This window comes from Tetrao urogallus (genome assembly GCF_951394365.1).
Source record: "Tetrao urogallus genome assembly, chromosome: 1".
NCBI classification, from domain to species: domain Eukaryota; kingdom Metazoa; phylum Chordata; class Aves; order Galliformes; family Phasianidae; genus Tetrao; species Tetrao urogallus.
The window spans coordinates 137,700,180-137,721,446 of NC_136813.1; the positions used below are offsets into that span (position 1 = coordinate 137,700,180).

The 21,267-nt window shown below is 43.3% G+C and overlaps 1 protein-coding gene across 1 annotated transcript; it reads left to right on the top strand.

Annotated features, from left to right (window-relative positions):
• Window positions 1-1,427: 1,427 nt before the first annotated feature.
• Window positions 1,428-17,991, top strand: SLC37A3 (solute carrier family 37 member 3; the record flags this gene model as incomplete). Its single annotated transcript, XM_079544238.1, has 14 exons — window positions 1,428-1,528; window positions 2,008-2,122; window positions 3,644-3,736; window positions 4,542-4,625; window positions 5,752-5,897; window positions 6,535-6,631; window positions 7,674-7,758; window positions 8,806-8,987; window positions 11,401-11,542; window positions 12,746-12,847; window positions 14,222-14,269; window positions 15,177-15,328; window positions 17,025-17,090; window positions 17,899-17,991. The coding sequence occupies 14 exons, from the start codon at window positions 1,428-1,430 to the stop codon at window positions 17,989-17,991; spliced, it is 1,506 nt and encodes a 501-aa protein (XP_079400364.1).
• Window positions 17,992-21,267: the final 3,276 nt, after the last annotated feature.

The following is a 21,267-nucleotide window of genomic DNA, read 5'->3' on the forward strand; positions in this document are numbered from 1 at the left end:
CTGTTTATCTGCTGCAGCATGCAGGAGAGAGAGGAGCAGCAGAGGGCTGCTGGAAAAAAATGGCACTCACTGACATTCATCGGTGCTTGCTGAACACTTGTGCAGACCAAACAGTGGATGTGAGCACAGAAAGGCTGTGGGTGGTGCATTTCAGCAGTGACGTGAAGGACAAGTAGCATTCCAGACTGCTATGCACAGCTGTTGCACCACGAATGTCTCCGTCAGCTCATCCACATGAATTGGCGGATTGTGACCAGGGAATGGTGTACAGAGCTGAATATCGGCTTCAGTGCATTGGAAATGACAGCGACAACGATGGAATATTGCAAAGTTTGCACAAAGTAGGTCCAATGAATGCTGATGTGGGAACAGAAAGAACAGCACGTGCAAGTTTGTCAGGACCTATTGAACCAATATGAGGCTGAAGGTGACGCTTTTCTGGATCACATCATTACCGGAGATGAGATGTGGTGTCACCACTGTGAGCTGGAGTCAAAACAACAGTCCAAGGAGTGATGACATACAAATTCCTCATTGAAGGAAAAGTTCAAGACACAGCCCTCAGTGGATAAAGTGATGTGCACTCTTATGGGATAGGAAAAGGGTGATTCTTCTGGATTTTCTGGAACCCAGACAGACCATCAACTCTGATAACTGCATCACAGTGCTGACTAAGCTGAAGGCTTAAGCTTCCAGAGTCAGGCCTGAGAAGAAGACAATCCTTCTCTTGCAGCACAGGGGCCATACCAATTTGAAGTCTGTGGAGCATATTGCCAGTCTTGGCTGGACCATCCTACCATACCTACTGTATAGTCCTAATGTAGGCCTTTTGTCTTCCATGCATTCAGACCAGTGGAAGGTGAACTGCATGGGTAACAATTTCCCAGCTGCAAGACCATCATAGCAGCTGTGAAACAGTAGGTCACCTCCACAAGTGCAGGTCTTTATGAGCACAATGTGTAGGCATTTGTTCATCGATGGTGAAATTGCACAGCTACTAATGGTGACTATGCTGAAAAATAATGTTGCTGCTGACAATTTGCTCGATCAAATAGTGTCCTTGTGCTCTTTGTGTCTGTTGTAGTTTCCATGGAAATAAATAGGAGGCATTACTTTCAGAGCAACTTAGGTATGATGTATGACCACCCTGTAGTCTACCAAATACGTAAATAGTGCACAGTGATCATCGACATAGGAAGAGAATCATAGAATCATAGAATTACAAGGTTGCAAAATGACCTGTAAGTCCTCCTATTAGCGCTGCTACCACAAGCTACTAAACCATATCTTGTAGCACTGTATTTTAAACCTGTATTTTAATTTGTATCCGTTCTTCTGTTCTCCCTTCCCACCTATTTCTCTTTAAGCAAGAAGACAAAATGACCTAAGCACCGACCAAACTTTGCTGCTGAGGCAGGAGCAGGGCCATGGCTGTGCCTGGAAGCTCGCGGAGACAGCCTGCAAACAGAGGCCTGATGTCCCATTGCACTCACCATCATATTATTGTGTTCCTGTTGACCTTCTTCAGGTAGGCTGAGTGTCTTTCTGCAGAGAGGCGTTCGTTTCACTGAATTTGGGAGAGGTACAGAGCTTGTCTGAAGAAGGAGAGCAAAAGTAGGGAAGTACTCTTAATTTTGGCTCTGAGCCTTGAAAACAAACTCAAAAGTCAATAGTAACAGCCAGTCTAGGAGTCGTGTGATAGCAAAGTGAAGTGTGCTGTGCCCTTGGGGAATCCAGCCACCAGCAGAGCCTTCACGAAAGGTGAGACTGACTGCCAGGAACTCAACCCATGGCAGAAGGGCTGGCCTGGGTGGGTACACAAGGCAGATTCTCCCTCTTTAAAATCAGTATCTGCCCATGATTTTGTGGTTCCTGTTGCTAGCAGTGATCTCTAAAATGTCAGTTCTCTGTTACTCAGAGCACATGTCTGAATTTTGAGTCTTACTCTTTCCCACATGATTTGCAGAGAAGATTTGGCCAACCTGTGCTTGTGTTTTTTTCTGGCAGTTATTCCTTGCTCCATGCTTCCAGAAAGACATTCAGTAATGTCAAAGTCAGCATTTCAAGCCAGTGGACTCCATCCTGCCTAAACAGCACAACCTTTGAGCTCCGGCCAAATGAGGTAACTAGCAGGTGCAAAGAAAGATGAGTAACTTCCAGTGTGCTTGGGTTGTGCTGCTGAAGAGGCTCTTTTATTTCTTTCTGTCAGGGTTGCTTCTCTGAATATGTGTGGGAACTTCAGATTTCTGAACTGTAGTTTTCTGGATCACCAGCTGGTGTTGAACTCTTTTCTAATGGTTCCCAGAGAAAAATTTGTTAGGAAGTTGGTGTTCTCATGGAGATTGGGACACCTTTCCTGCTGATATAGCCAGCAGAGCAGAGAAGGTAAGGGAGGGATAAGGAAAGAACCTGTTTTGAAGTGCCAAAGGCAACACAAGAGAGCAGTGAGTGGGGTTACAGTGCTTTAACGTCCTGGTTCTGGCTTTCTGGTGCTGGTGACCATACCATGATTTTATTAGATCTGTACTTTTCAGTCTGTACAGATTTGTAAGTCCTCTAGGGGTTTTATAATGAATTTAAACCTAGTGACAGGAGATTTGATTCTCTTCTCTTTCTAACACACTTAGTAGCTTGTGGAATTCCAGGAATCTGTTAAAAGTTGAGATATCTTGCTATAAGTAGGTGTTGGTGGCTTCAAGTGGCAAATGTTTTTCAAGGGTGTTATTAGTTTTCTTTGATGCATGAGACTTAAGCAGAAGCTGTGTAGGTTGGCCATATCGAAGTTAAGTCTCTTAAACTAAGCAGATGTGTAATTGGTGCTGCCTGGATAAGATGCTCCTCTGGGGACACAGAAACAAAAACTGACCATAGGTGAGTTAGTTGCATTTGTAGGCCAGGTTTGGATTGTTTGCTTGTTTTTCTAATGGGGATAAAGTGTGGGGGAAGCATTGTCCTAATAAACTTTATTCATTCTTCAAGTCATCCTCAAAGCTTGCTTTTTTCCAGTGATGTCTGTAATGTTAGTTTGGGGACAATTGAACCTTTTCCTTTGTTTGATCATACTGAATACAGGTTAACACAAAAATGAAAGAATTAGCAACTGAAGTTCATTGTGCAGAGTTTCTATCTAGTCTGTTTCTTCCCTGCCTTCCTTCTGTGTTCTCACTTTTCTGTTCGTGGTCTGTCATGCCTAATTATGGTTGCTGCCACAAAGGCTTTGAGGGAATTATTCATGTAAAGAAGACAGATAGCTACAGGAGAGGCACTGCACATAAAACAGAATATGCCTTTATTGTATTATTCATTAAGATACTCATCAGTGTTTGCATGTAAGAAACTGTCTAACAGTTGTGTGCTTGTTAGAAGCAGAGTTTGTTTTCCAGTCATTTGTCTTGATCCAGGTGGAAGTTGCATTTCTCACTTGGAGTGCTCTTATGTCATTTAGAAGTGAAACAAAATGACAGTGGGCATTTTCTGCAGTGAAGAATGTGAGAATTGTTCTTAATTTGTTAATTAAAGTGTTGGAAGAATAGGAAGTTGCTGGGGACAGATGCTCTTCTGCTTTGGAGTTGGGGTTTGCATCACAAGGAATGTAATGGGCTGTGCTTCTCCATGTTTACCTGTTACAATTTTCTCTCTGTAGCTATGGAACAGCAACCATCTATTTCCAAATGCAGAAGAAGCAACTCTCTTCTTGGGAACATTGGACACTATTTTTTTGTTTTCCTATGCTGTGGTGAGTAAAACTAACTCAGTGGTGCTGAGCTTTGGTTAAATCTGATGCACCTACATTTGGACAGGACCTTCCTGGACTTGCCTAGCACTAATGCAGTTAAAAAGCTTGGTTCAGGAGCAGTTTTTTTTTCTTTGGTTGTGTTCATTCCATCTATGCCTGTGTCCCTTGTGAACGTGGTTGTTGACAAGTGCAAGAGAAGTAACTGTCACTTCAACATTTCTTATACCCCTTTCACGAGTGAGTGGGAGGGGGCAGATTGAGCTCTCCAAAAACTCTTGAGATTTTTAAACGTAAGAAATTGAATGAACGACTTAGGAAAACAGCTCTCTTCAAATACCAGAAAGGTGATTGCAGTGGGGGTGGAGTTGGTCTCTTGTCAGTGGTGACAGGTGACAGGATGAGGGGAAATGGCCTCAAGTTGCACCTGGGGAGGTTTAGTTTGGATATCAGAAAAAACTTCTTTATAGAAAGGGTTGTTAAGCACTGGAATAGGCTCCACAGGGAGGTGGTTGAGTCACCATCTCTGGATGTGTTTCAAAACCGTTTGGATGTGGTGCTCAGGGACGTGATTTAGTGGTAGTTGTTAGGGTAGTATGGATGGATTGCAGTTGGACTTGATGATCTTTAAGGTCTTTTCCAACCTGAGCAATTCTGTGATTTTTGGTGGCAGAAGAAGTGGCTAGAACCAACCTGTAAGCTGATACAGAAACATTGGGATCAGCTTGCCCCTTCTACTTCATTTTAATTCTTGCAGATCACAAGTGCTCATTTTGTGGATTTATTTGTTGCTGTGTTTTGTTCTCAGGGTCTCTTTGTGAGTGGCATTGTTGGAGACCGCCTGAATTTACGTTGGGTTTTGTCTTTTGGCATGTGTTCATCTGCTCTGGTGGTAAGTCAGAATGTACTGGTGCGATTTAGAAATACCTCTGTAAGGGGATCTGGATCCTATTTTAGGAGAAGAGACTATTTCTGTGTGAACCATGCCTTGAGCTGTAGCTGTACCTCAGTGGTCTCAGTGCACTTACTGGATGACTCAGCTCTTCCTGAAATATCTATTTATGGATGCTGTGTCAGAAGGAATTTCCTATGTTTGAGGCACTGTCTAGAGACTTGACAAATAGCTTTTGAACGAGATCAGTGTATTTGGACTTTTTGGGACCACCTGGTGTTATAACGGTATTCCAAACACATGTATGTTGGCATCAATTTTTTTGCCTGCCAATGCAATCCTTGCTGCCATCCTTAAAGGGCATGCTAACAGTACTAAGCAGTCATGTGCTTATTTTGTAATTGACAACAGGGTGTACGTCAAAAATGAATGACTGCATAAAACAAAACCATTCTTTGAGTTCAAGCCATTGCAGATGAGCGGGCATCAGTTTTATCTCTTTGTGGTTTTCTAGCAACTGAAGCAATGTAAACTGTGCAGAGTGCTTTTGATTTACCCGTCGGCTATGAAGCCCTCTGTGGGCCGTTGCATTCTGCAAGCACGTGATCACAGGCAGACATGCATCCAACACAGTGTGTTTATTTTGGCTAGTTTGGATTAGGGCTTGTGGCAATTTGAAACCTGGCTGTAATATTTATGTTAATTTTTGCAAAGATAAAGAGCTACTGGAGGCTTTGTGTTTGCATGGAGAACTGTGGTTTCAGATGTCAGTACAGTAAGAAATCAAGAGGCCGTTGGGTTTTTAGCATTGTTACTGAAAGTATTTGTCTCTTTCTTTGGCTATGACTGAGTTGTTTACAAAAATAAGTCTTGGAAGTGCTGAAAAGATGTTTTTCTCTCCTGAGCTGTTTGGGCTCCAGAGTTGGTGCTGTGGTGGCTCAGCAGAGGGTGCTGTTAGCTCTGAGCCATTTCTCAAACAATACCACGCCTGCCTCTGGCCTGAGCTCTGCCGGGAACCTTCCCCCTGAATTGCCTTTACTTCTCGCTCTCGGCTTCCAAGAGTAGCCTCATGGTTTCTTTTCTGTTTTATTATTACCTCTTACTAATTCTACTTATTCTTCCCTAGGTATTCTTCTTTGGCACACTCACAGAGTGGTTGCATTTCTACAACAAGTGGTTCTACTGCTGTCTCTGGGTTGTGAACGGCTTGCTGCAGTCCACTGGTTGGCCCTGTGTGGTTGCTGTCATGGGCAATTGGTTTGGAAAAGCTGGGTAAGCTGAGATTTCTACAGTGACTCACTTCTCTGACCTGCTGAGTAGCTGGCTGTGCTGGAAGTCTCAAACCAAAAGGGCACAACTCTGTTTTGCCAACACAACTCTCTTTTGCCAACATTTTGGTCAGAATTAAAGTTGTATGGGATGCCCTACTTACTTCTGTTATCTCTTCTGGAGCCATGGAGCAGTTTGGTATGAACACGTTTGTGTGTGCTAAAGACACAAGGTCAAACTTGAAAAGTTTTGTAGTGCAAAGTGGCTGAATTCAGTTTGTCTTGACGCTGGATTACCTGGTTCTGACCACTTATCACTAAAGAGTTCATATGGAGAGTGACTTATCTGAGTGTTGAGTCTGTGACTGGGGCACACTTGTAGCCATAGCTTGTAAGCCAGTTTATCTCTGCTGTAATGTGAGTGTTTCAGGACAGAACATTTCTTGCTTATTTATTTGGTGCCCCCAAGTTGCTCTATGTTTTTTTTTGCTGTAAGAGACCTTTGATTCTCTTTGGAGCAGGCGAGAGAATGTTGTAACTTTATAAGTAAATTAAAGTTCATTCTAATGTTGTCTGTCTGTCTTGCTCCTAATATCACCTCTCCTGCATCCTCCCCTCCAAATTCTCTTTCATTTCTGCAGGAGAGGTTTTGTGTTTGGCCTCTGGAGTGCCTGTGCATCTGTGGGAAATATCCTTGGGGCGTTCCTTGCCTCCTGCGTTCTCAAGTATGGCTATGAGGTAGGTATTGCTGTCTGGCTTCCAGCTAGGCCTGCATGTCTGATTGGGTTATGCAGAGTCAGTTTCTTGTCTTGAAAAATAAAAGGAATATTTTTCTTATCTGAACATTCAGTTTCATCTTCTGTAATTCCATGGTAGGAAGCAGGGGGCAGAACAGAATGTTGTTCCTTTCCTAAACCTTCAGACTTGGGAGGAGTGAACCTGAGACTTCTTGGCGATGTGGTTGGTGTTTTTGAAGAGCCTTAATGCTGTAGTGTATTCTCTTCTGATCCAGGTGGCTTAAAATACTCTTCAAATCACGTCCATCACAGGTTCTTGCTCAAGTGAGTTCATTGCTGCTAGTGTACATTGCGCAAGTAGTTTTGACAGATAGAAAGATACAGCTTCTTGCTGGGAAGAGGCCAGGGGTGCTTTATATTGCTGTAATATGCCAGGCAGGGAACACAGGGAACCAAGGCATGTTGGAGCACATAACGTGCATGGACAAACAGGGCTGAGAAGAGAAACCTTATTGGGCACCAAATAGTAGCCTTTCAATGCTTGTATGGAGATTGGTGAAAATCAGGGTCAGATTCTTTTCTGGGTTGCACAGTAAGAGACCAAAAAACAGTGGCTATAAAGTGAATCAGGGAACGTGTCAGCTGGAATTTGGAAAAACATTTCACTGTGAAATCACTTAAGTACTGGAGGAAGGTCTCTGAGCCTGGGGAGTCTGCTTTTGGAGGGTTTCGAGACCCAATTGAACAGACTCCCCTGAGCAAGCTGGTCTGAATTTGGTATTTGCCACTGCTTCAAGCAGTGCCTACCAGTGTAGCTAGATCTGTGATTGTGTTGGGTGAGCTCCTTCCTCCGTCACCTAGATAGAACCAAATTTGTTCAGAAGATGTGGAGATCACTTGTTTCCAAGTTTTATGGATGTAATCTGAGTTGTAGCTATATTTGCCCTCTGATAAGGTCAGGATGTAGAGAGATCCTTGTTGATCAAAGAAACCCATGTGACTGAAAGCCTTTTAAAAATGATATCTTTTTTATTTATCTTCAGTATGCCTTCTTGGTGACTGCCTCAGTCCAGTTTGCTGGAGGAGTAATCGTCTTCTGTGGGCTCCTGACTTCACCAAAGGAAGTGGGTAAGTAGCAGAGGGCTGTAGTATTTCAGTTCTTTCATGGGAAGTTGATTTGTAGCTTTCCATGTAGTGCTAAAAGTGCTGCTTGTTCTGACAGCACTAATCCTCAGGATTCTTACAAAATGGTGTTGCACTTTAATATATAAAATGCTCTTACCAAAATCACACTGAATGTCATTATGCAACATCTGTATAGAGTCTGGAAATTTTTAAAAAACAAGATGTAACAGCCTACCTCTAATCCTTCCATTTAGTATATGCCTAATTCTGAGTTTTTGTTCACTTGGGAAACCAATGGTTTTTTTAAGAAATGGTAAGCAAACTGTTGGTGGGCTACTGTAGGAAAAAGAACTGTGGCAAGCCTTAGCCATATGTTAGGAAGGGAAAGTGCTTTCAGTATGTAGGCTTCCAGTAGCCAGTTAAACAGCTCCCAGGATATAGTCCTTCTCCAAGAAGATGGTAGACAAGTCAGAGTATAACAGGAAAACAAAAGACTCTTCAGGCTTTGACAGGGACATGGAGGAGGTTTCCCAGATGCCTGTAAGGGCTATAAAGTTGGTAGCACAAAAAGAGTCTGCATAAAAGTGTTCAGCAGCCCTGAAAGCTCAGTGCAGTTCCTAAGCACTCCATTCCAGAGGAGGCATTAACAAGCAGCAGCTGTCAGTGTAGGTGGTGGTACACTCAGCCTCCGTGCACAGTGGAGGTGGTAACCAGGAGCCAGGTGAAAGGATTCCAACCACCAAGTAAGGAGAGAAATGCATTAATTTGGTATATCTTCAAACTAATGGCCAGACACTCAGAGCAGACAAAGTCAACACCAGGATCAGACAGAATACTCTCAAGAGCACTAGAAGACAAAGGCTAGAACCTGTTGACATTGAAGAACACCATCTAGAAATGTTTCTAAGCCAAAGAGGATGGAGGTATGGGAGATCAAGGGAACTTCTCAAAGAGAAAACTGCTTAAAAGAACAGAGCGTAGCTTAAACTGGGGAGAGCATGAACAGTCTGTGGTCCATTGTTCCTGTTGCGTATCCCTTGTACAACTTAGGCCTTCCTGAGCTTGGAGCAGATGAAGAAGGCAGTGTTGAGGAAGATGCCAACAGACCTTTAATGGGCGATGATGATGCAGATGACGATGATGGCAATTACTCCATTCAAGCAGCTGATACTGACAGCCAGCCAAAGGCCATCGGCTTTTTCCAGGCTTGTTGTCTTCCAGGTGTAGTACTGGTGAGAACGCGGATTCTTGAGTGGGATCTGGCTTCTTATTTTTTAAATATGAATGTGGCTTTTTGTGTTATCTGCTCTTGTTGATGTGATTGTTGGTTTATAGACTGTGTGTTTCAGTTGCCGACGTTTGATGACTTATCCTGTTAAAATCTTGGGATTGGGGTAATTATCTCTGTGTGCATGCATTGTAATAGTGTCCTGATATGGGGTTGCGTGTTGCTCTTCCCATCGGACTGCTGCTTCATTTAGTGAACACGGTGAGCCAACTATGGCTGTGGAGATCCTGCCCTTTTTGCTGGTGAATTAGAAGGGAGGCAATGAGTAAGCTACCTTTCTTGCTGAGGTAACTGGTTGAATTCTTACTGCTAGCAGAGCATTGCACTAAACTCTGTGATGCTGATATTCGGCTGTGCTTTTTTTAGTTGCTTTGGAACAGAAGGTTGGCCTGAAAAAGCCTTAGTCAATGTGATGGTGATGTAATGAGCCAAAGTAGGTATTTTTAAAAAGATGACTGGAAACAAGGCGTGGTGATGCAATTTCCCCATGTCCTCATCCTGTCCCCTGCATGAGAACTTGTACTTCTGCATCAGCAGTATTGCACAATTCATGAATTTGATCCAGCTGAAAAAATGAAACAGCCATTAAAAATCATGTTAGTTTTCTGTGCAGGTGAACTCTGTACCCTCTGAACACTAGAGTCAGTACAGTGAAATGGATAGAGTGGCTGACTCAGTAATAAGTGTGAACCATTTGGATTTGATCGTGCAGTAGAACTACTGAAAGGGTGATATTGTCAGGTACCCTTATTAAGAGGCTAAGCAGTTGGCTGTTGTGATTAAGGCAACACAAGATCTAGAAGGAGTGAGTGGATGGTTATCAGTGTTTATGTAGCCATGGTTCCATTGGTAAGACCTTGACTGAGGGATGGCAAAAGAAAATGTAGTCCTCTTGAGTTCCTGCCTAATATGGCTGAATGCCATATAAACTGTGGCTTGATTTTGGTGGTGCTAACAATGGGATGGTAGAAAAAGAACCTTTATTTCTTAGCAATGGTTTTTCATTGACCAGAACATAAGTACTCTATGACTGATGTTGCTTCTGTGCTTGGGATTTTGAGAGCACATTCTATGTGTTAATCCAGCAGTGCAAACACCTCTGAGTCTGAGTTTTATCTTATGTCAGAGTTCTGTGTCAGATCAGTGAGTGAGAAAACAAATGCTGAGAGAACCTCCAGAGATCTGTTAAAATCCTACAAAGATTTCACTTGCTTTTCTGTAATTCCTTTCTGCTGCTGCTGAGTCATGTGCTTGGAAGAGTTTCAGCATAGACAGTTTTGCCTTGGACCTCCAGAAATTCAGTGTCAAATTTGTCAATCTATTTGACAGTTTCTAAGCATGTTGTAATAAATACCTCTGTACAGCATGCTTCTTCACAGTCAGAGACATAACTCTGTCGCATACATATGTGATAAAAGTTGGTTTGTGTCCTATTAAAGAGCAGAGCTGGTAATAATGATGTATTGAGAGAATTTCAGAAGAGCTGATTTTGTGTCAGAATAATCTGCTTTTTAACATTTGAGCACATATGTTCTCAAAAGCTGTGATCCGAGCAGGTAATTTTTTCCACCTTCATCCTCATTTACCTCTTCCAATGTGGATCCCTTAAACTGTTGTGTCAGTGTAAATCAGGAGGTGTTACAGAAATAGTGTGCCTCATCCTGCTGCGTGCTGGGCCAGTGATCCCAGAGAAAGATCCTGTTCCACATAGGAAAGATCTACAGAATGAGATTTCCTGTTGGCTAAGGAGAAGTTGAGCTCAGCAGCCAAAAGCAAAAGCTTGACTCAGCTGCTGCGTGTGGAGGCTTAGCTTTGGCCAAACCTTTCCTGGAATAAACCTGTCCTGGAATACTTACCTGGTGGTTATGAATGAAACTTTATCTCTCCTGGTGCTGCAGGCAGGAGCCTTCTGAAGAACAAAAAGTAGCACAGAGAAACTACTTCACATAATTTTGCTCAGCAATATGTGCAGGTGACTAAATGTCAAGCTTGTTTCATGTCATATGGTTAATTCCCCTCTCCTTAGAAGGCGAATTAAATATTGAATTTCCCTTTTTTTTTTTTTTTTTCTTTTCTTTTTTTTAAGGCTTGTGTCAGTTCCTCTCAAGATTGCACTGGAAGCATTTTAACCCATTGCATTTAGTGAAAAGAAAATAACCTTCTTGACAGTGATTTTTGAGTTCCCGGGTTCCCTTTGATGTTCAGCATTAAGCTTTCATGATGCTGTCGTCTTATATGAAATGCAGAAGCACTTCCCCTGAAAGCTTCTGTGAGGTACAGAGCTTTCTGGGAAGAAGCAGAAATGCTTTTTACTTTTCTCAAGTGCTAACTGCTTTCTGGCCCACTCTTTGTTCCAGTATTCTTTGGCCTATGCCTGCCTGAAGCTGGTGAATTACTCATTCTTCTTCTGGCTGCCCTTCTACCTCAGCAACAACTTTGGATGGAAAGAAGCAGAAGCTGACCAGCTTTCCATCTGGTATGATGTGGGAGGAATCATAGGTGAGTGAGCAAGGGAATGGTGACATCTTCTGCATCTGCCCTGCTAGTGTTTGAAAATGAAAGACAGCAAATGCAGCTCAGAGCAGTCACATTCATTGCAATCTAACTGGTGAATATACAAATAGGCTTCTTATATATGTGTGTGCTTGGCCATTTTATAAAATGCAGAGTATATTAGCCTCCCAGATTGTTCACATATGATTTAGAGGATGCTATTGTGTTCTTGGACACTACCCCCAGCAGGTATTTTTCTTTATTTGTTCGGACTTCCTGAAAAGTGCCAGGCACAAAAAACAGCATCCCAACGGCTTGATGCTTCCTTTCTGACACGAACCCTTGAGGGAGAGGTGAGGTCTGTGCTGTGAAGTGCTGTATTACACCTTCTGTCCTGTATGGATAAGAACAGACTCAGCACAAAGCTCAGTAGAGCAGGCACAGCTCTGTTATCTTCAGTGAGATAAAATGGAATGGTATTTTTTTTCTGCTGACTGCCAAATTTACCTCTAGCCCTCCAGAATAAAGAAACCTACCGTCTATGATTAGGCTTCCACACTCCTGTGTTCAATGTCTTGCTTTATTACCTAGTCCAGTTTGCTTTCCTAGAGCATTCATCCTTGTTTGGGTCTTTTCAGTGTCAGTTTTTCTGCCTCTGTGGCCTTTTCTAAGTTAGGCTTTTTCAAACACTGTCATTCTTACCAGCATAGGAGTTCCTATAAAGGCAGCGGTGATGCATAAGGTGATTTGTGTCAGCTAGCAACATTTGTTGCAATTAGCTGCGTCTACCCTAAGTAGATGAGACAGCAGGGAACGTGAGCCGCCTGGGTGCTTAATACTTTCCCTGTGAAAAAGAACTGCACTTCCAGTTAAGCTAATCAGCCACAATGTTAAGCTTGCTCACGTTCAGGGCTGTGTTTGCTGCTATAGGGTAAGGAAAAGGAAAGCAGGAACGCTGGCTAGTTGCCTGAGGGGGGAGAAAAAAAGTAACAAATTCTTGAGAAAGCAGCATGAGAAGTTTTCCCTGCTCTTTTTGGGCCAGTTAAGTGTACTGTTGTCTCTGCGTCTGAGGTGTAAGGGCAGGAGGCATACCTTTCTGGATTGTAGAGAAAATGCACGTTAATCAGAAGGCCACTGCACTCAGTGAAACAACTTGGTTTTGTTCAAGTGTTAGCATTCTAAGCCTGATGATGATTTATGTTTTTGCAGGTGGAACTATCCAGGGCTTGATTTCTGACGTGCTACAAAAGAGGGCCCCAGTGCTAGCAATCAGCCTGCTCTTTGCTGTAGGCTCTCTCTTTGGATACAGCCGTGAGTATGGTTTGTTTGCATAATGATGGACGTTCATTTGGTGCTTCTTAGGGAAAAACAGTGTGCACCCTGTTCTAATTATGTTTTCTGCTCTTGAAGCTGCTCCTGAACCAGGATGGTGCCTTTTGGTGTATTTTACTTCATGTGTGGCACTGCAGAGGAAGAAATCCATTGTCTGATTAATGAGATGGAACAGAATTTTCTGAGTGGTTGGATTTCCCTATGCTGACAAGTTGTGGTACTATTCCCTCTCTAGTGTCAGTGAGGTTTCTGGCATTGTTGCTGTATCAAAACCACAACTGGCAGAGCAGGAAATGTAAGGCATGTCTCTGTAGTAAGAGGAAAGAGAATCTGGGGAAGATCTGTGCTGACAAATATATATGTATATACTACAAAAAGGTAGAAACTCTTAGGCTTTACCTCTTACTTTTCTGAAAGTGCTAAAATGCTAAAAGAGTTCCTGTCTCCTTTATAGTAGATGCATCTCTTGCTTGGTGGCTGGCTATTAGAAAAACTCTGTCAGGAAAATTGATATAGGCAGATCTCATTTCAGTGAAGCATCTATGAAGCTCTTCTAAGAGCATTGGGTTTGTACCTTGAGATGTATTCTTCAGTGGCTCCAGAGTGCTTTGACTCACTTTTATGTCATTTCATTCCTTTGTATTTTCCTCTAAAATGAAGTGGCATTGCAGGCCAGCTTTTATAGAGCACTTTGAGGTCTGTGGACAAAAATCACTGCTAGAGCTAGTCATGCCTTTCCAGAGGCATGCTGCCTTGCTCAAATGGTCTCAAATTAAAGGCAGTGATGTATAAGCATTAGATAGCAAAGATTGCGTTTGGTGGAGTTTTGCCAGAACTTTTGCTACCTCATTACTGTCAAAAGTGAGTTGGAAGCAAACACAGTATTGTTGCTGAAGAGGTTTGAAGCTTGTACTAGACAGCAGAGCAAGCAGCCAAAAGTCCAGGTGTTTGGTGCTCAACTCAAAAAGTACAGTTGAGCAAGATATGCAGAAGTCTCAGACTTGCAACACAAAGTTATTGCAGTGATAATTACGTTTCTGTCAGCCAAACTGATGGAAATATGTGTTGTACACAAGAACGATAATGGACTGAGAAAATATCAATAGGGCTGCAACTTGTCTTACATGCGGTAACTTTATCATGTGGGGGCCCAAAGTTGTGGTAGTGAGTAAGGAGTTCAGATAGTGCCTGGAACTGAGGTTTTGGGGAAAAGAATGTCTGAGAAGCACTGAGGAATTGTGATGGAAAAGCAGCTACATGTACCTAATAATGCTGTTCCTGTAAAGGCATAAATAAATGATGTTTTCAAGTTCATTTGTTTTACTTAAGACTTAACCTTTCTTTCTCCTTCAGGTTCTCCTAATAGCAAACCTATCAATGCTGTGATCATGGCAATTACAGGTATGATCTAAAATGCCACTGTTATGCCAATAGACATTGTTATACATTTATAATGTGTGTATGTATTACACACATATTACATTGTGGAAAAATCAGGCTTAAGTAGTGGTAATGTGCTGTCATCTCTACTAGCTTTGTAGAAAGAATAAAATATGAGGCCCAAATTATGTTAGTTTTCAAATATACCTGTAGAAAAATAGCCTAACAGGGGGAAGTATGGAATATATACTACATGGAAGAGTGGACTGGAATTATAGCGGTCTGCCTTGGCTCAATATGATGGAGCTGGATTTCTACCAAAATATCTGGCAGTGAACTGCAGTTCAGCTTTGAGGGTGTTTGCCAGGACCCCGAATGCCCTGTGTTCTGTGAAGGGTCACAAGCTTTTTGTGCACCAGATGTATGATGTTGTGTTACGGAATTAAGATCAGCCTGCATGAATAGAGCCCTTCTTTTCAAACACTCCTACTCAGAACTTGCTGTCCCATGGAGATTTTTTCTTCCATCTTTCCACCAACCCTGGGATGATGAGGCTGTAGCATGGGGGACATACCTGTGCTGTGTGTACTTCATGTTGAGGGTTTGTATATGCACGCTGTTAATCAGTAGCTTTTTCAGTCTGTTGCATCCCGACTCCTTGCAGTGTGCCACATCTGATTACCTAGCTTGTGCTGTTGAATGAAGATGTGCTTGCTGACAATTTGTGTGTGCATACTCCAGGTGTATCAGAACTGTATTCCTCATCTGTGCGGGTCAACTTCTACCTGCAGTTAGTCTGTGATCACTGGTCCTAGAATTAATCCTTCTCCCGAGCTGTGCCTGTTGGAATCTGCGTTTTGAAGATGTTCTGTTGAGAATCCATCCCCTTACTTGGTTTGCACCAAGGCTGTTTTCTTGGCTATTTCAGGATTTTTCATTGGTGGCCCTTCTAACATGATCAGTTCTGCAATTTCTGCTGACCTGGGGCGCCAGGATTTGGTGAGAGGCAGCAGTGAAGCTTTGGCAACGGTCACGGGGATTGTGGATGGAACTGGCAGCATTGGTGCTGCAGTGGGCCAGGTGAGGCTACAAAGGAAAACGAGCAATGGGAATGAGGGGGAGGGTCTGTTGTGGTTACAGATGCTAGCTCACTCCTCTGTGCATGGAGTGTGGGGGGTATGTGTGTATGTATGGTATTTGTTTAACAAACAACCATGAGAATGTGTTCTGTGATCCAGTGGCTGAAGTTGAACTAAGAACCAGACTAAGTATTTCTAGCCCTATCGTTATAGCAATTTCATAAATCCAGTGAGTCTGAGACATTCATACCCCAAACTGGAAAAAAGCAAGAAAAGGTCAGATTCACAAAGAGGGAGAATAAAATGTTTTGAAGTTTGCTTGGGATTTTTGCTCAAAGGTAATAGCCAAATCTTTGCTTACAGAAAACTTTATCTACAGGACTGAATAAAATTAGAAGACGCATTATGAATGTTACAGTGTTTACAAAGCAATTTCACTTTTGCTCTTATTTGTGGTTCCCCTTTTTATTTGCGAATGTCTCTTACACCCTGTAAATCTGGCACCACTTACTTTTGATAGGCCTTACAGCCTGCTGCCAGGGGCCTGAAGAGCAGACTGCTGCAGAAGAGGAAGCAGACAGAGTGCCCACTGGGGGCATTTTTACTTCTCAAATACAAGCGTTAACTTTGTGGGAGAACACAGTGATGCTTTGGGATGGGAGGACTTAGCAGGAGGATCGGAGCCAGTTCTATTCCAGGCATTCTGTAGTGCTGGTGAAATATCAATGGTTTAGGCAAGGCGTGCAAGTTTCTTTTCTCTGAAGGGATTTGGATTTGTACTTGTCATTTATTGCCGGATGAATGCAATCGTTCTGTCTCATAGGAAAGATGCCACTTAGCTCCATTAAGCATGGAAAATTACAAGTGCCTGGTGGGTGTATTGAAGTGCACTGCTGCACTCAGTTTTCTTACACATTGTCTTCAGTGTTTCTGTCTTCCCCCACACATACCATTGGAACTTACGTCGTCACAAAAATTGGGCCTTTAGTTCTGAAAAATTCCACCTGCCTCCCATTCTAAAATGGCGTTTATTTCAGCAGAGACAAGCATGATGTCATTCTGGGGGTGTGTGAGTAACAGCAAATGCGCAATGAACGTGTTGGAAACTCACATCCTGCTTTGTGCTAATATGTGGTGAAGAGGGGAAGCCCTTGTGCAGCAATTGAGTGTAAATCTGCTAATAGGAAATACATTTTCTTTTACACACTGTATAGTCCTGTAGAAGAAGGATGCAGTTCAGAACAGACTGTAGTCTCAAGTGCCTCGCCTCTGATGAAGAGTTAAGTAGTTAGTAGTTGCACGGCTCTTAAAAATGTGTCCTGTCTAATTTATAAGCCATTCTAGAGCTTTTAGCTCTTCTGAGAGTACTTACATCCACTTATGTCCTGGTGTTCTGCGCAAAAACCCTGTATTCAGCGGAGTCAATTTGTCACCCTTGAAGCTGTAGTTCATTTCTGTCTCTGTGCTGCTGTGAGTTACTGTAAAGCTTCAGGATGATGTCTCTGCTTTGCTGAGATGGGATTTTACACAGAAAGGCTGCTGTCCTGAGTCATCTATCTTGACAGGAAGAGATCAGCTGGAAGGTTTTGTGATCAGCTCTTTATGGCGTGTTAACAGCCCACAAATTCTGAAAGAGTAATGTCTGAATGTCATGCTTATCTTCCCAATTTGAATCATTTTCTCTTCTTCTCTTTCAGTATCTAGTGTCTTTGATCCAAGAGAACCTGGGATGGATGTGGGTTTTCTATTTTTTCATTCTTATGGTAAGAAAGCCCCCCTTTTTTATTCAATTTGTAATGGAAAGTTTTTATGAGAACTGAAACACGGTGACCTAGACCTGCAGTCTACTTGTGTAGTAGCTGCAGGCTCTGATGCACTTATCAGAATGGTCTGTGGTGTGCCTTTGCCTCAGGGTGTGTAAATCAGCTGGATCCTTTAAAGTCACATTGCTCAACAGGAATGGGGATTTTGGCAGACGTACGAAAATACTTACCTAAAAATACCTGTATGCATTTCCCTAAGTTCATTTGGCCTGTCTGACTTCCAAGGCAGGACACTTTCCTCATTCATCTCCATGCTATGTAATTCCTAATGTTTTCAGAGAGCTGCTCGTTTGTCAGCCCTTGAAGGTTAGTGAGACAAGCGACGAGGGACTTGAAACTAAAATTAAAATGCCCTGTCCTGATACAGCACCGGGAGAGGGGACGGTTCAAACCCTGATCTCCTCAGCATTGCCACAGTGTTGAATGCTGTTCGTTTCCTACTGGAAGTGGCAGGGATTGTCTCTGTATCTCTGCTGACAATGGAAGTTGATGGGTAACTAGCAGAGAAGGCTGGGAGGAAGGCTGTTGAGGAGGTGAAGGGCTCAGCTTCTTCCTGGAAGGAAAATCCTGATAGCTGAAGTCGTAGCAGCCTCCTTGTAAACTCGGGCACTTTGACTTCTGCGCATCTTGTTGCAGTGGCTCTTAGCCCAAATCTCTCAGTGGAGCCCTTGAGCACTCTCTGGATGGCAGGATGGCTGTGGCTATTGTTGCTCTGTGCTGACTGTCCTGAATATGCTTCTTTCCACAGACGAGTTCAACCATCCTGTTCATTTCACCATTAATAGTGAGGGAGATCAGACTGCTTCTGCACGAGCGGCGCCTGCGGATGCTGGCTGAGTGACTTCTGCTTTCCTCCAGAAGGACTGTTGCCTGGACCTGATGGCTGGGATACTAATCAGATTCCTGGGAGACTTATTGGTTACATCTTCCAGGTTTGGACTAGTTCAGAATGACTCTGTGAGCTGTGCTTCGCCTGCCTTTGCGAGCTCAGTATCACGGTACCAAATACCTGTCCTGAGACCATCCGCATCATGGAGCTGCTGCTCAGAGCTGGGCAATCTGCAGGGCTGGTGGGTTGTCCCAGCTGACCAGGCTTCTCCATGCCAGCAGTCACTTCGGATCTGCTGTTGGGTGCTCTCACTGCTATCCCCTTATTTATTTCTAGATGTCCTGACTACAGGTCAGGCGTTTGAAACTGACGTTAGAGAGGCTGTCTTGCAATGAATTTCGATGCTTTGTTGTGCTGGCGAAAGCATACAGTGTATTTCATGGGTAGTTTCAATTTACAATCACTGTAGCTTTTAGAAAGGGCAAAAATATTTGGAATTTGTGCTGTCCATTTGTTTCAAAAATCTTGTTGCTAAATCTCTGCACAAATGGACCTCTGTTGTCCCTGGCTAATAACTGTCTCATATTCCAGCAGATTTGCATGGAGAGGTTAACTCCATATTTTATTTTATTTTTTAGCATTTTTTATTAATAATATTACTACTAATCTCTGGGAAATGAGATTTTGTTTTTTTAATATTTAAGCAGACAAACAGTGTGCAATATTTAGGTAATATTTTACAGTGATCTCTGAGAAAAAGCCTTAACAGATCCTTTGCCTCTGAAGGAACTTTCAACGGCTTTGGGGATCAGCGATGGGACACAAATACTTTCACTACCAGGTTGTGTTTTGTACTTTGATCAATACTGACCAAAATGGGATTGTGCAGTGCCCCTCTGAAGGAAGTGAGTGTCGCTGATTGTGTCCTTATGGGGCAGCTACTTTCAACTCCAACAAGGGATAAATTGGATGAATTTAAGAGACCTGGCTGCTCTCAGACAAGAGCTTCCAGACAGGGACTGAAGCTTCCTCATGGTGCAGTACAAGAAGCAAATGCAGTTGTCTCTCCGTGTGGCTGCATAAGGGAGCTTATACTCCAGAGTTCTGAAGTTGAGTTGTATGTGGGAGTTTAGATGCAGGTGAGCTCTAAAATCATGTGGCTGCACTTAGGATGAGAGAATTTGAGCATTTTGCAGTACTGCAGCCAGCAGGATGGCTGACTGACACCTCTGACACCTGATGGTGATATTCATGGGAACACTGAATAAGTTCTCAACAAATTGTCTTCTGCTTTTGCCTTGGGATGTTTGTGTGGTAGATATGTGTTAACCAGCAGAACTTTGATCAAACACTCAGCCTAATTGAATGGTGATGCCATGTGGGAGCCAGGGGCAGGAAAATTCTTGAAACTGAGAAGTGGGAACTGTTTTTAATGGGAAAATTGCCTTTTTAACATGTACAGTGATTTGTTTGTTGTTTTTTTTTTTAATTTATGAATGTCAATTTTTAGTCATGTGATGATTGTAACGAGCAGAATGTGATTAGTGCCTTATGGTTTTACTGTATGGAACGGTTGCTTGGTGATCGCTGCTCTTGCAGTGACAGCTCCAGGCACAGCTTTCCTCACGCGGAGGCTCGGCTACTTCATTTTTATACTTCTTTTTAAAGTCTTTTTCTTTCCTGGTGGAGGTGATTGTTGCCTTCTTTGCTAATCCTCAAAAGGTGTCGGTGCTTGGGAAAATGATACCATTAATCTGACGGGGGACCTGAAATTCTGTTCTTGTCTATTCTCATTCCCATTCCAATTTTGCCTGTATAATTAGAGCAGGGGACCGAGAATCTATCATCAGGCTCTCACAATTATGCCCTGGGGTTGCTGTTCACGTCCCAAGCTACTCATTAGCTCCTGTACAAATAGAATCAAAACTCCCTGAAACCGAGTTCCAAAATTGATGGTGGCACCATTTGCCCCAGCCGTGCTGTCTGAGACGCTTGGTTTCAAATTCCAGGCTGGATGGGCTCTCTGACCGCTGCCCGGGAGCAAAATAAGCTGCGATGAAAGGTGGGGTGGGAAGGGGACGTCGCCAGGGGCGGGGGGTGGCAGCCCCTGGAACAAATGGTTTCCTGTAAACAGCTCTGTCCCCTTTCCAGAAGTGTCAGAAGTGCTGTGAGCAGGCACAAGCTGCCCTGCCGCTCACGTGTACGTGCGGTACTTCTCTGAGGCCCTGCCCTTAGAAAGGCCTTCCCTTGTCTTCAGCATTTCGGTTGTAGTTGTCGTCCTGCCTTTGTGTCCTGTTTATTTCTTCAGGGTGCTCAGAAGGAGAAAAGTTTTCAATCTGATAGCGCCCAAACCGATCTCTCACCAATAAACTTGCTTTGACTTGAGCTGGGCCAAGCCGTGTGTGCGCTCTGTGCCACCCCTCTCAGCGCCACGCTCCTTTTCCTTACTACAGGTGAGGATCCCACAGCTGCTGTGCACCCAGGTTGTCAGCCTCACTGCTCCCTCATGGTTCAGCAAAGCCTCACGGCCACATCCCCATGTGCTGCGCTCTGGCACTCTTCCTCCTCAGTCTCGTAAGCAGCTCTGTGAGATCCCCATAGCAGAGATGCTTATAACGATGTGCTTAATGGTTTTGAGTTTAAGTTCCAGCCTCTTTACTCGTGGGTTGTTTATTTATTTTTTTTCAATTATTTATTGATCAGGATGTAGAAGTCAGGTGTTCTTCCCTTGAAAAGAGCCTTGCCATGTAGCAGCCGGCCCCACTGTGCCTTCCCTTCCATGGCTTGTTTCTTTACACACAAATCCACACCCACACTTAACTGCTTCAATGGACACAGTGGGGGATTGTGTAATTGTGTGTGTGTTTTATAGTTGACTGTAAATTCAGAGTTCAGCACAATACCCAGTTTCTGGGGGAAAGAAAAAAAGCACACATTTGCACATTCTGGTCACTCAACCCCAAGTGGCTCGGGGGGCTCTGAGACTGTTCTTCAAGAAAAGTAACTATTCCTATTTTACCCCTGTTCTGTCTATTGATAGATTGGCTTAGAGATTTCAAACCTGCTCTGAAAGTACTTTAAGAAGTAGAGTTTTCCTTGAACTTGTATTGGAAACACTTATACCATCAATCCCATCCCCACTACTGTACCTGTGATCTTCAGAGCCTGATGTTGGGTAAGTGGAAACATGGGAATTGCATTAGGAAACGATATCTGGACATCTAGCTGTAGCCTGGAATGTGGCAGACTGTCTGACCAAATTGGTTGTGAAGGAAAAGATATGCTTCA